This window comes from Musca domestica, unplaced genomic scaffold (assembly GCF_030504385.1).
Source record: "Musca domestica strain aabys unplaced genomic scaffold, Musca_domestica.polishedcontigs.V.1.1 16, whole genome shotgun sequence".
Taxonomy (NCBI): domain Eukaryota; kingdom Metazoa; phylum Arthropoda; class Insecta; order Diptera; family Muscidae; genus Musca; species Musca domestica.
In genome coordinates this window covers 2,099,783-2,112,326 of record NW_026712219.1, presented here as the reverse complement: position 1 = coordinate 2,112,326, position 12,544 = coordinate 2,099,783, and the positions used below count along the sequence as shown (strand labels likewise).

At 34.2% G+C, this 12,544-nt stretch overlaps 2 protein-coding genes across 3 annotated transcripts in view; one reads left to right on the top strand and one right to left on the bottom strand.

Annotated features, from left to right (window-relative positions):
• Positions 1-12,544, bottom strand: part of LOC131801372 (multiple C2 and transmembrane domain-containing protein-like) — a 94,536-nt gene that overhangs the window by 38,880 nt on the left and 43,112 nt on the right. The gene's annotated exons all lie outside the window — the stretch shown is intronic.
• On the top strand, positions 7,336-10,717 carry LOC131801373 (uncharacterized). Of its 2 annotated transcripts, XM_059119958.1 has the most exons (5): positions 7,336-7,924; positions 9,771-9,894; positions 9,967-10,196; positions 10,253-10,406; positions 10,476-10,717. In XM_059119958.1, exons 2-5 carry the CDS (start codon positions 9,780-9,782, stop codon positions 10,601-10,603), a joined length of 627 nt encoding a protein of 208 aa, XP_058975941.1. In that variant the 5' UTR covers positions 7,336-7,924; positions 9,771-9,779; the 3' UTR covers positions 10,604-10,717. The 2 variants fall into 2 exon arrangements, with proteins under 2 accessions (XP_058975941.1, XP_058975940.1); XM_059119957.1 differs by lacking the exon at positions 7,336-7,924 and having other exon boundaries at positions 9,675-9,894.

The following is a 12,544-nucleotide window of genomic DNA, read 5'->3' as shown; positions in this document are numbered from 1 at the left end:
ACGTTGAGTTTTCACAATTGACTTCTTCTGTTGAATGTATATTTCAACTATTTCAGAGCGCTCGCGTGGAGTGTATTGGTTCATGGTAAAAATCTGCTTGGACTGACGCTTCAAACGCGGTATGTCATTAAGCGATGTGACATATCTGTCAAAAGTTATGGCGTTGCCAGATGGGTCCGTCGAATATGGGCAACCCTGTAAACAAACAAAATGTGCACATTCGGTTGGCCACCGGAACTCAAGCGCGGGCCATGGTGATGGTGTGGGCCACCATAACAGCCGAAGCTCGTATTAATCGACTGTGGCTTCAGAGTAAATGCCGAATATTATTGTGAAAATATTCTTGAGGGTGTATTAAAGCCTTGGGTACGCAAACATTTTGCCATGAGACTTTGGACATTCCAACAGGACTCAGCACCATCGCACTCAGCACGCGCCACCCAAGAATGGTTACAATATGTGGTTCCTCGCTTCATTTCCAGCGCACAATGGCCACCATACCGCAGAGCAACATTCGGGCAGCGTGTGACGGTTTCATTGGCCGTTCGAAGGCCATAATTGGTACCAAAGGTAACCAACTCTAACCAATCTAAACTTATTCTAAAATTTGATGATATTTCCGACATTTTTTGCTTTCGTTCAATAAAATTAAAAAAAGGTAAAAATTATGGCGTTTGACTTTGTTCTAGTTTTTTTATCTCACGATGTATTTCGCAACGTTAAATATAGGGTTTTAAACATTTATGGTTCCTATACAATAATTTCAGGTATTGTTTATGTTTTAGTCAGATTTTCCATAAATTGTCGTAAAATGTTGAGTTCTTTTCATAGTTAAATGCTACCAGCAAAGAAATATCCCAATATAATTCCACGTTTTGATACAGAACTTTTATAAGGATACCCCATGTTCTCTGATCGATTTGACTAAAATTTAGTATTTCGGTCTCATTAGTGGTAGAAAATTTCCAACAAAAGATAATTTCATTTAAATTTGGCGATGAAAAATGTATCGTCTACCCCAATTAACCACATTTTAACGTGACCATTGCCTAAAAACCATTTAATCTATCTACCTATCTCTTAAATCTTGATGGCTTCTCCGAATAATAAGTAATCATCCTAATTACATTTCCACGCACAAAATTCTTATAGAATAAGCAATTAAATAATTACAGCCATAAAATGCTATGAAACAATAATAAAAGGTAAATAAACATTTCTCAATGCGCAACAAATTCACAGAAAAAGCCCAAGTGGTGATAAAAATCAATATTATTGGACACCATTAATGCTGCAGAGAATAATAATTCGATATCATCTCTGTGCCACCCAAACATCATTTCTCCGTTTATTTATATTTACTTATTTTTTTTTTAATTTCCGCACCCAGTCAAAAATAGTCAACATCTCAAATTCATAGAATAACAAATTCCCCAAAGGCATTCACCGCCATCAGTTTGATATACAAATAGACCCCTCCCTCGCTCGCTTTCCCGCTGTAATTGAACAAAAAGTTCTCGGGGGGTTGTGTTTATTTGTGGTTGTGGCTTTTTGCCATTCCAATTCAAACCCACTCGGTTAGACAATTTCGAATATGTAAAGAAGAATTTTGTTGGGTTGATTTATTTATGAAATATTCAGTAAATGATCGACATAACAACGAAAATATGCTAGCCCAGCAATAATGTTATTGAACGAAACATAACGGAAGAGGGGGGGGGGGGCTTCTATGATTAAAAATATTAATGGGGGGAAATGTATCTTGTTGGAGGAATATAATTTGTGTTGGAATAGAAATTAGGAAATTAAAAATTCGGTGAAAATAAAAGAAGGTGAAACCAGTAAAAAAAAGTCTTAAAGTCGGTGGGGCCGACTTTATGATACCCTACACCACTTTGCTAATTTAATAGAGCTTCACATAACAATTAAAAGTTTTTATGAGAATGCTCAATCATACACACCATGATTGTAATTATTATTTAAAGTTCAAAGAACTAAATATGCCGAAGCATTTGTATCTTTTAAATTCGGACTTGTATTGCCCATTTGGTGCACAATTAATTTGAAGTCGATATATATGGGGGCTATATCCAAATCTGAACCGATCTCGATAAAATTTTGCAAAGGTATTTCTGAGCTGTATTTGATATATTTCCCTGAATATCGTTGTTACAGAGTGTATATTACGGCTGTCTTACGATTAAATACAATTATTTAAATTATTACAATTAAAGATAAATCGGACGAAGTTATATATGGGAGCTATATCCAAATCTGAACCGATCTCGATAAAATTTAGCAAATGTATTTCTGAGCTGTATTTGATATATTTCCCCAATTACGGCTTACGGAGGACAAAAATAACAAGTCGGATGAACAATATATATGGGAGCTATAGCTATATCTGAACCAATTTCGATCAAATTTGGAATACTTATTTTCAGGCCTAGTTTGGTTGTATGTGCAAAATTCCATACTATTCGGGCTGATATTACACGTTTGGTGTACAATAAAAAGCAAATCGGACGAAGATATATATGGGAGCTATATCTAAATTTTGACCGATTATTTCAAATTTTAATAGGGCTCGTCCTTGGGCCAAACAAATGATTTCTGCAAAATTTCATCTGGATCAGGCAATAAATGCGAACTGTACTTTGTTTTCAAAAATACATGGACGGACGGACAGACAGACGGACGGATATGCATAAATCGACTCAGAATATGATTCTATGCATCAAAAGGAACTATGGGTCTATCTCGTTTCCTTTTGCCTGTTACAAACAAATGCACAAAGACATAATACCGTGACCACCTTGTGGTGTAGGTTATAAAAATTGCCACACTTTTTGAGGAGATGAAGAGGTACTCTATAAAATCAGGATGATTTACATTCAGAAGCCCTTAAGCATTTAAATCTTTTTGCATTTTTTTAATAAATAAATACGGCTATAGAATTCTTTACCATTAAAAAATTAAACAAGGAAAATTACGTTAAATTTGATAGTGTCGGATTTTTCGAGCCCTTTGCCATGTAAAAACTTAAATGATCACCAAATAAATTAAAGACAGTGCTGTATTGCTTGGCAGTTTTGTACCGATAACGAACCTAAAATACAAATTGGTTGGCGAAAAAATGCAACTAGGTCTTCAAAGTACCATTAATCAGGGGAAATTTTAAGACCTGTCCTACGGAATTTTATTGGGAAGTTTTTATAAGGGAAAATAAGAAAAAACCCTACAACACTATGTGTTGGGGGTATTAAATGTTTGATTGGGCCAAAAATTATGTAACACCTCGAAATATTGGTTTCCCACATAGAAAAGTATATATGGATCTTCCTAGCTCGCCGAGCTGAGTCGATCTAGCTATGTATGTCCGTCTGTCCGTGTTAATTTGTTATCAAGCTACAGGTCACAATTATGGCCTCACGAAGTTGAAAATGGAGGTGGGTTTAGGGTCAGAATAGAACCCTATTGTTTTAGGAGATGATCGCACAATATTTAGGGTTTGAAATGGACCAAAAACAGAAATATTTCCCTATTTTGCAGTTGCTGTATAGGCCACAATTTTGAAAGAATTGAAGCGAAAATGTACATGGAGTTAGAGTTTAGGAGTGGGCAGAAACCTACCAATTTGGGAGGTTATCGGACAATAATTAACGGCTAAAATAGACCTTAACTTTTATGTAAGAAAGTAGGAAAATTTTCACTAAGCCGCGAATATTTTCAATCCCAGCCAAATCACAAATACATTAAGAGATAACTTCTTGCCATTACAGTGATGCTAATAGCCAAGAAATCGGATATATAGCAAAATAGGTATAATATATATGTCAAAGAATTGATCTTATTTATTCCGCTTATAAATCAAGAACTGCTTGGCCGATTTTCACAATTCCCATCAATTCGGAATGGTCACTTGCCAGAAAACGATAAAATCTAAGTAAATCGCCGAAAAATATACCAATAAAAAAGTGAATATTTTTTGTCGAATTTTATCAATTTTTGTCATATTTGTTATTTCATGCGATTTTTTCAATTTGACTTAGAATTTTGAATTGTAAATTTTCTAAATTTTTACACCCTCCAACACTACGTTTTGAGGATATTATATGCATATCGCAATTATCGTCTGATCCTCACGATATTTTGCATGGGGTAGGGTTAGGGACAGAATTAAAGCCTATTGTTCTTAAAATGTACATTTAGAGGTGCAAATGGACTAAAAAAATTTAATTTTTTCCAATTTTGTAGTCACTCTATAGGCCATAATTGAAAACAAATCGACACGGAATTTCGCATCAGAAAAAATGGACCACAACTTTCGTGTGAAATTGTTTTGAATACCTAACAACACTACGGAGTGCGTAAATATTGGATTGGAGGGGCTCTTTGACCTTATTTTAAAAACGAAATCTTCCAAAATGGATTTGGATATAATGGGACTTTAAACATATTGTAGTGTTGTAGGGTATCACATGGTCGACCCCGCACGACTATAACCTTTGCTTACTTGTTTTTTCATATTTTTGCAGAAAAAGAAACCAATCTCTTTTAAGCGATATATCTTATCTTCACAGCAGATCTTGTGTTAGTAGGAATAGTGGGATGGGTGAAATATGAGGAAATCCGGATGCTTATATCGGATTTTATAATCGTTTGGGTTACTCAAAGCCCTGAACCTTTGTGAGGGAGGTACCAGAATATATCTTTGGTTGATGGAAATATTGAGGTGTACCAAGTCTGAATGGAATCGGAGGATAATTTCGCGTTTTATGAGCTTCATGGATATTCAAAATTTTGACCCTTTGTGGGGGAGGTACCAGAAGGTTTGTACATATATATTCCACCTTTAAACCAGATCTTGTGTTAAAAAAATATTGTGATGTGTGTAAATTGAAGACAATCGGACTCTTATATCACATTTTATAAGATTTATAATTATTCAAAATTTAGACCCTTTGGGTAAGAGGTACTTGATGAAGTGGACTAATATTTTCGCACCTGACCTAGAACTAATAAAAATATTGAAATTGCATATTTGGAGTAAAATCAGATTATCCTTCCTCTTTCTGTGCTGTAATTTTTTTTTATTTAAAATTTTTTTTGGAGGGGCGTAAGAACGGATATGCATAAATAGACTCAGAATGTGTTTCTATGCAGATCATCAAAAGCAACTATGGGTCTATTTCGTTTCCTTTGGTATGGTACATACAGTGTGAGATAAAAAAAATGGTACAAAGTCAAACCTCAGGTACTGAGTCCTGTTGGAATGACAATGGACTGCGGGCAAAATGTTTGCATGCTCAAGGCTTTTATATATCCTCCAGAATTTTGCAGGTAAACACGATCATTTTGTTTGTATACAAATTCGGCAGTTCACCACATTCGGCCAAGCGAAGCAACTCTTTAGCTCTTTTGAGTCTATTTTTTTTCTGTTTCGGTGTAAGTTATAGCACTTTGTGGAATTTCAATGGCTTTACCCCGAGCTAATTTTTCAATATTTGCCGAATGGAATATTGCGATATGTTCGATTTTTCGCGATATGTGGCCATTTTGCGGCCACCGCTACACGGGTTTCGATCAAGTCGCTTTATTACTTTTCGAACCTTTTCTGCTGATGTTGCTGTTTTCTCCATCCAATTTCTTGACTTTGGGCTACGCTACCAGATCACGGTAACGTGCGATGTTATGAGACAGAAAAGATTTATTCATATTTAAATGCCGGAGTGCTCTAACGATGGCTACTTGTGATTTTCCACCCAAATATAAGGAAATCATACTATCGTGCTTGAATTCCATCACGAATAACTTTTTTTCTGGAACATTCTCACCAAAATGCTTTTGTTCGCTTGTAAACAATATAATGAGCTATCACTGGAATTATTTTAGCAGATGTCGGAGGAGTGGCTTAGAAATGACAGCAGTCTGAAGTTGGTTGCAGGGTTTTCATCTCAGCCTGTATAGGTTCAAAGTTCGTCAAATGTTGTCTGTACACCGACTGTATTGTTCTAAATTGTTGTGTTTTTCTTTCCCAGATCTGATTTGTATTCCAAACACTTTGTATCACAAACTTCTTCATCACAACTTTCAAATTTAAAACTCGCATCGCTTGAAGTGACACCTTGTCTTGTTAATCATAAAACTTTTTCAATTAGTTTTAAATCGGGTCGAGAAGATTTCTGTATTTTTAATGGCAATAACAGATACGAGCCCCAAAACAGCTTATAGACGATACGAAAGCATTCCAAATTTGCAGGTGGAAAATATTTCACATGAATTTTAATTGGAATATTTTCTGAAGCATAAAGTTTTCGATGACTTACAACTTCTAGAGTGTATTTTCTTAGAATTTTTGTGACCTACGAACAAAAACGAAAACATGTCAATTTCTTGAAAGCAAACAAATCAAAAAGTTTATTGCACTGCTGCTGAGCTAACAAGTCTCTGGGTGTAATGCACCCCGTTGATTGTGCAGCCAGGATATTAACAGGCAATCACAAATACAGACATAAAACGATGGTGGTAATCGTTTCTTTCTTTGCTGGAATATGACTCCCATGGAAAGGCACTTGATATTGACACAGTTACTGGCAGTGACATCAATAACTCGGTTGGATACGACATTGAACTCCAAAGCAATAAAAACCCGATTTAAACATTTTTATTATTTTTTGTTATTGCAATCGACATTTTCTCTCTCTCTCTCTGCCATTTACCATTCACACTTTGTTTCGAATTTTATTTCACTTCCAAACACAATTTGGCAAAAAAAAAATCGAAAAATTCGTCTTCATTTCAATACTCTATCACTGATGATTTGTAAAGTTCGCACAAGGAACATTTCCGCACAACACGATGGCAAATATGATGTTGAGATGCGCGCTTCACATGCCCATTAACCTTTACTCGAACTCAGCTCCTAGAAGACTGCTTTGAATTTTGTTTAGTTTTGTATATTTTTAGCTGGATTCACACCACATGCATAACAACAGCGGCGGCAGCGGCAGACAGACAAAAAACTAACCAACACATTGACATGCTGTACAACAGTTCTACAAGGAATACCCATTCGCCACATGGCGGAAAACAAAACACCAACACAACTATTGTTTTGATAAAATGTCACCAACACATTTGTATGTGGTGGCGGCGACAGAGGGTGCAAGAATATTGTTTTCATTCCGAGTGTATGTGTGTGGGCAAAAACAACCCAATAAACCATTTCATTAACCCATCTTAAATGAATACAAAAATAAACTTACAATAAGCCATTTTCTACAACCTGTAATAAGCATACTTATGATTGGTTTGTTAAAGTAGAAAATATGAATACTTTTATAACCGTGTGTTAAAAACGGTTAAAATAGTAATTGTATTTGCAATAACACTTGCAAAACATTTGCTAGAATAATATATTTGCAAATGCGATTACAAATGACTTATGTTCGCAAGATTTATATAAGAATTTTCGAAATAACATTTTCAAACTGAGCTTCAAAAACGGTTAGCATTGCAACAATATTTGCAATAACACTTGCAATACACTTTGTCAGAATATTAATTTTGCAAATGTGATTGGAAAAGACTTATGCTCGCTATAATTTTACAAATGTCTTTGCCAAGCAGGGTTTTAAAAACGCGTAGCATTGTAACTGTTTGCAATAACATTTGTTATACATTTCGTGCGAACAACAATTTCGCAAATGTGTTTGCAAACGACTTATGCTTGCAACAGTTTTACAAATGTTTTGTAAATTGTATCCCGTTATTTTAACAGGAGTGTTTTGCAATATTCTGATTTACTTCATTCTCCGAGTTTTATTTGAAGAGTGAAGATTAAAAAGTGCCCAATAAAAAGTGAACGTAAAAATAAAAGTCAACTTAATTGAATAATTATTATATTATATAATTGACACAGGTACGTATTAAGTCATATTTTAAATATGCCGTACAAATTAAAACATAGTGTTCGTAAAGAATCAAAAGAAATTGTTGAATTGTTGTTAAATGCTAAAAAACGTAAAGAAGACGATTCCAACGAAGATGTAGTCGGCGCCAGTGAAAGTGGTTCTTATTCGAGTGATGACAATTTAAATAAAATAGAGTTTTCCAGTTCGGACGACAATGCCGAATTTATAGATTCAGCTGATATAAAGAGTGAAATTGCAGCTTGGGCTATCAAACACACAATAACAACTAGTGCTACAAATGATTTGCTGAATATTTTAAGAAAATTCTTTCCTTTTTTACCAAAAGATGCTAGGACATTAAAACAAACACCGCGCGATGCACCGATAGTTGCAATACAAGGAGGAAACTATGTACATTACGGATTGAAAGATTGTCTAACCGATTTCTTGTCATGCACGAAAAAATATCTAAAGACTTCTATTGATTTAAATATTAACATAGATGGATTACCGGTAGCAAAAAGTTCATTAGCACAAGCCTGGCCCGTTCTTATTAATGTCAATGACACTGATTTTGTGCATACAGTTGGTATTTATAGTGGAAACAGTAAGCCAATAGATGTTAATGAGTTTTTAGGTCCCTTTATCAAAGAATTAACCGAGCTTATGAAGGACAATTTTTCGTTTGATAATAAGACATATAAAGTTAACTGTAGAGCTTTCATATGTGATGCGCCGGCAAGGTCACTAGTTCTGGGAATAAAAACTCATACTGGATACAGTTGTTGCCACAAATGCAACCAGAAGGGTGATCATATAAACAACCGCATGGTGTTCAAATATGAAGAGAACACATTACGCACTGATGAAAATTATAGAAAACGCTTAGATAAAAATCATCACAAAATACATAATCACATGGCCATAGAAGACTTGCCAATAGACCTAATAACATCGTTTCCCATGGATTATATGCATGTGGTTTGCCTGGGTGTTGTCAAAACTTTAATGACTTCATGGATAAAAAGAGAAATACAACATCATCCCTTTCAAGGGACAAAATTACAATATTAAACAATCTTCTCTTGTGTTTAAAAGGACAACTTCCTCGTGAGTTTAGAAGAAGTACAAGAGATCTCAATGAGTTTGATCGGTATAAAGCAACTGAATTGCGAACATTTCTTTTGTATGTTGGTCCGTTTATCTTAAAAGGAATTTTGGATGACGAGCGGTATTTTCATTTTCTGCAATTGAGTTTAGCTATTAGAATTTTGTTAAGCCCTGAACAATGTAGATCAAAGAATAAGTGCGCTGACGCATTATTAAAGAATTTTTTGAAGTATTTGCCTAAATTTTATGACGAAAGTATTTCAACGTACAATTTTCATTGTCTCACTCACCTAGCCAGCGATTGTTTGCAATATGGATCATGTGAAACTTTTAGTGCATTTAAATTTGAAAATAAGCTGGGAATGTTGAAAAGGCTTTTAAAGAAAAAAAATAATATATCGGCTCAACTATATAATCGACTAGTGGAGCAAAGTATCAACATCTCACATAGGGATAATACACAACCCAAAATATGTGCATTTTTTTCAGTAGTCCACCCTAATAATTATTATAAAGCTCAAAATAATCTATATCGCGTGTCATCAATAAGCAATCAAGATAGTAAAGTCATTGGACAGAAAGTTTTGAATTTGAGTTCAATGTTCCATAATCCACTGGAATCGTCTCTTCTTTGGCAAACAACTAAGTTAACAGTTTCACAAGAATCCTACCAACATAGCTTGAAAGACATTACTAAAATCTGTGCTTTAAGAAACAAAAATGATGAATTTGGCTTTTTTCCAGTTATACACTATGACTGAGGACAGTAACATAAATTTCAACAACATATTCAACAACTCGCATAATCTTACTTCCTTACAACCAGTATTAAATAATATGGGCCCCCTACAACCTGTGACACTAGAAGGTAAATATTCGGTGAAATATTTCGATGGTATAATGGACACCAATTGCCGATATTTTTTCTAATTCTTTTCAGGGATGGTGGCACATTTTTCAAAAGCAATTGAACCCATGTTTATTAGGCTTACTAATGAAGTCACTTCATTACGTCATGAAATAAATGTCCTGCGTAATGAAGTTAAGGAATTGAAGAAGGAGAAATCGCTTGTTGAGTTGTTGATGCCTGAAAGCCCTTTTAAAAATATAGACGAGTTTATGGATTTCGAAAAAAAATTGCAGGAAGACAAAAAGTTTTTGAATATGTTTGTAAGTAGCAAAGGAAAATTAACCGTAACCTAATAATATAATAAACTTCTTCTAAGGGAAAGGAGCTGTTAACGGTTGCCAAAACTCCAAATTTTACAAAAAACTGTTGGCGAAAGCTACTAGTAGACGAACTGGCGCAAAAGATGTGTTGGAAGGGGACAGAGGAGAAAAAAAGTGTACGCAGCCTCAGTTCAGCAAAAGCAATAAGAAGTAAGTAATTTACACGTGTTCTTAATTTACATATTTACTTGCTTTTCTAATTCTTTTCAAATATTATAGATGCAGCAATTTCTATTGGATTGAGCGAGGATGAATATATAAAAAGCACAAAATCTTTTTTCCAGTTCGCGAAAAATAGGCAAGAATCAAAACAAAAATATACTCCAAAGACAAAAAACAAAAATTAATTTTTTTCTTATGTTAGTAATATACCTTATATTAATAATACACCTGATAAAAATGTACAAAATAAAAATTAAACTATAAAAAATAATAAAATTAAAAGGTTTATAAAACTATTACGAAGATAAGTTTAATTTATATATGATAAGAAAACTATTTTTCTTCAAGCATAGTTAATAATTAGACTTCTATGCTTGTTGCAAACTATAAACCAGCAATATTAAAGCAAGGGTTCAATTTGATTTATTCAGCAATTGTTTACAAGCCTTTCATAATAGTAATAACAAGCTTATTCTAAGATTAAAGTTACTAGCTTGTTTCATACTATTGACTAGTAATATTATCACAAGGGTTCAATTTTCATTATTCTATAATTATTAAATTGCCTTTCATAACAGTAATCATAACAGTTTTCTAAGCTTAAGACTTATGATAGTAAGTTTGTTACAAACTTATTTTAAAGCGTTTTGATTTGTTGGGAATTGTCATGACTTTTCTTTTTCGTGTTGTGATGATAGTTGTGGATACAGTGGAACCTCATGAAAATCAATTTCTTACTAAACTAAATATTAAATTCATAACAAATCCCGGATGTTGCAGATCTTCTTTAAAAATGATATTTTTTCTATAGACGATTTTCCCCTAAAGAATATCTTTTTATACCCTCCATTTTTGTCATTCCGTTTCTAACATCCCGAAATACTTATCGTAGACCCCGTTGAGTGTATATATTCATAATCAGCACAAAATTTTAAGTCGATTTAAAGATATCCATCTGTCTGTCTGCCACTCTGTCTGAAATCACGATACAACCCACATTATTTGACGTAGAGCTTCAACATTTGGTAGAATAATTTGTATTGTATCTACGATGGTTAGTATTGAAAATGAGATGTATCGGTCCACGTTTTGGTAAAGCAGCTATATAACGGTGCCTTCCGATATTCGGTATTTTGATGATTTTCGCTACATTTTTTACGGATTTCTCTAAAAAATGGTATTTTTAGGTCATAATGGATTTTAGCTTGGGTGGTGGAACATTGTATGTATAGGTCCAAATTTTTGTTTAGCCCCATATAAAGGTACCTCCCGATATTCGTAATTTTGGTGATTTTTGCCACATTTTTCCACGGAGTTATCTAAAAATTGGTATTTGTAGTTCGTAATGGGTACTAGCTTCTGTGGTGGGACATGATTAATATAGGTCGACGTTTAGGTAAAGCCCCCACTTAATGGTACCTCCGGATATTTAGTATCAGTAGTTTTTGCCAAATTTTTCGACGGGTTTGTCTAAAAATCGGTAATTGTAATTCATAATGAGTTCTAGCTTTGGCTTCAGAACATTGAAAATTTATGTCCACGTTTTCCTATAGCGCACATAAAACAATACCCAGCAATATTCGGTATTCTGATAACCCTAGTCACATTTAGCCACGAAATTCAAATTTGGTATTTAAGAAGGAAGGAGGGTATTTGTTTCAATTTAAATCTTCTTCTAGAGCAGAAAATACCTAATTTTCCCATCGAAGCTCCAAATAGCTTCATCAATGGAAGATTCGGCGATCTATTATATACAGTCTACTTCCATAAAATACCCTCTATGTTTTCCTTCTCAATAGGGAAACATATTTTTATAGCCTACACCACACTGTGATCTCTGTGCATTTGTTTGTTTGTTTGTGCGAGGTAGACTTCTTTATGATCTGTAAAGACTCACATTCTGAGTCGATTTATGCATGTTCGCCCGTCTGTCCATGTATTTTTTTAAACAAAGTACAGGGCGCATTTATTGTTTGATTGAAATGAAACTTTCCACAAATCCGTTGTTTGGCCCAAGAACGAAGCCTATTAAAATTGTTGATAATCGGTCCAAATTTAGATATAGTGCCCATGTATACATATTCTCGACCGATTCCAATTTTATTGTGCGCCAACTATGTAATATT

Coding starts and splice junctions, on each gene's coding strand:
- LOC131801373 (XM_059119957.1), top strand. CDS start 9,747: ATGATGAATTTGGCTTTTTTCCAGTTATACACTATGACTGAGGACAGT. Junction 10,197..10,252: donor AAAAGTTTTTGAATATGTTT/GTAAGTAGCAAA, acceptor ACTTCTTCTAAG/GGAAAGGAGCTGTTAACGGT. Junction 10,407..10,475: donor TTCAGCAAAAGCAATAAGAA/GTAAGTAATTTA, acceptor CAAATATTATAG/ATGCAGCAATTTCTATTGGA.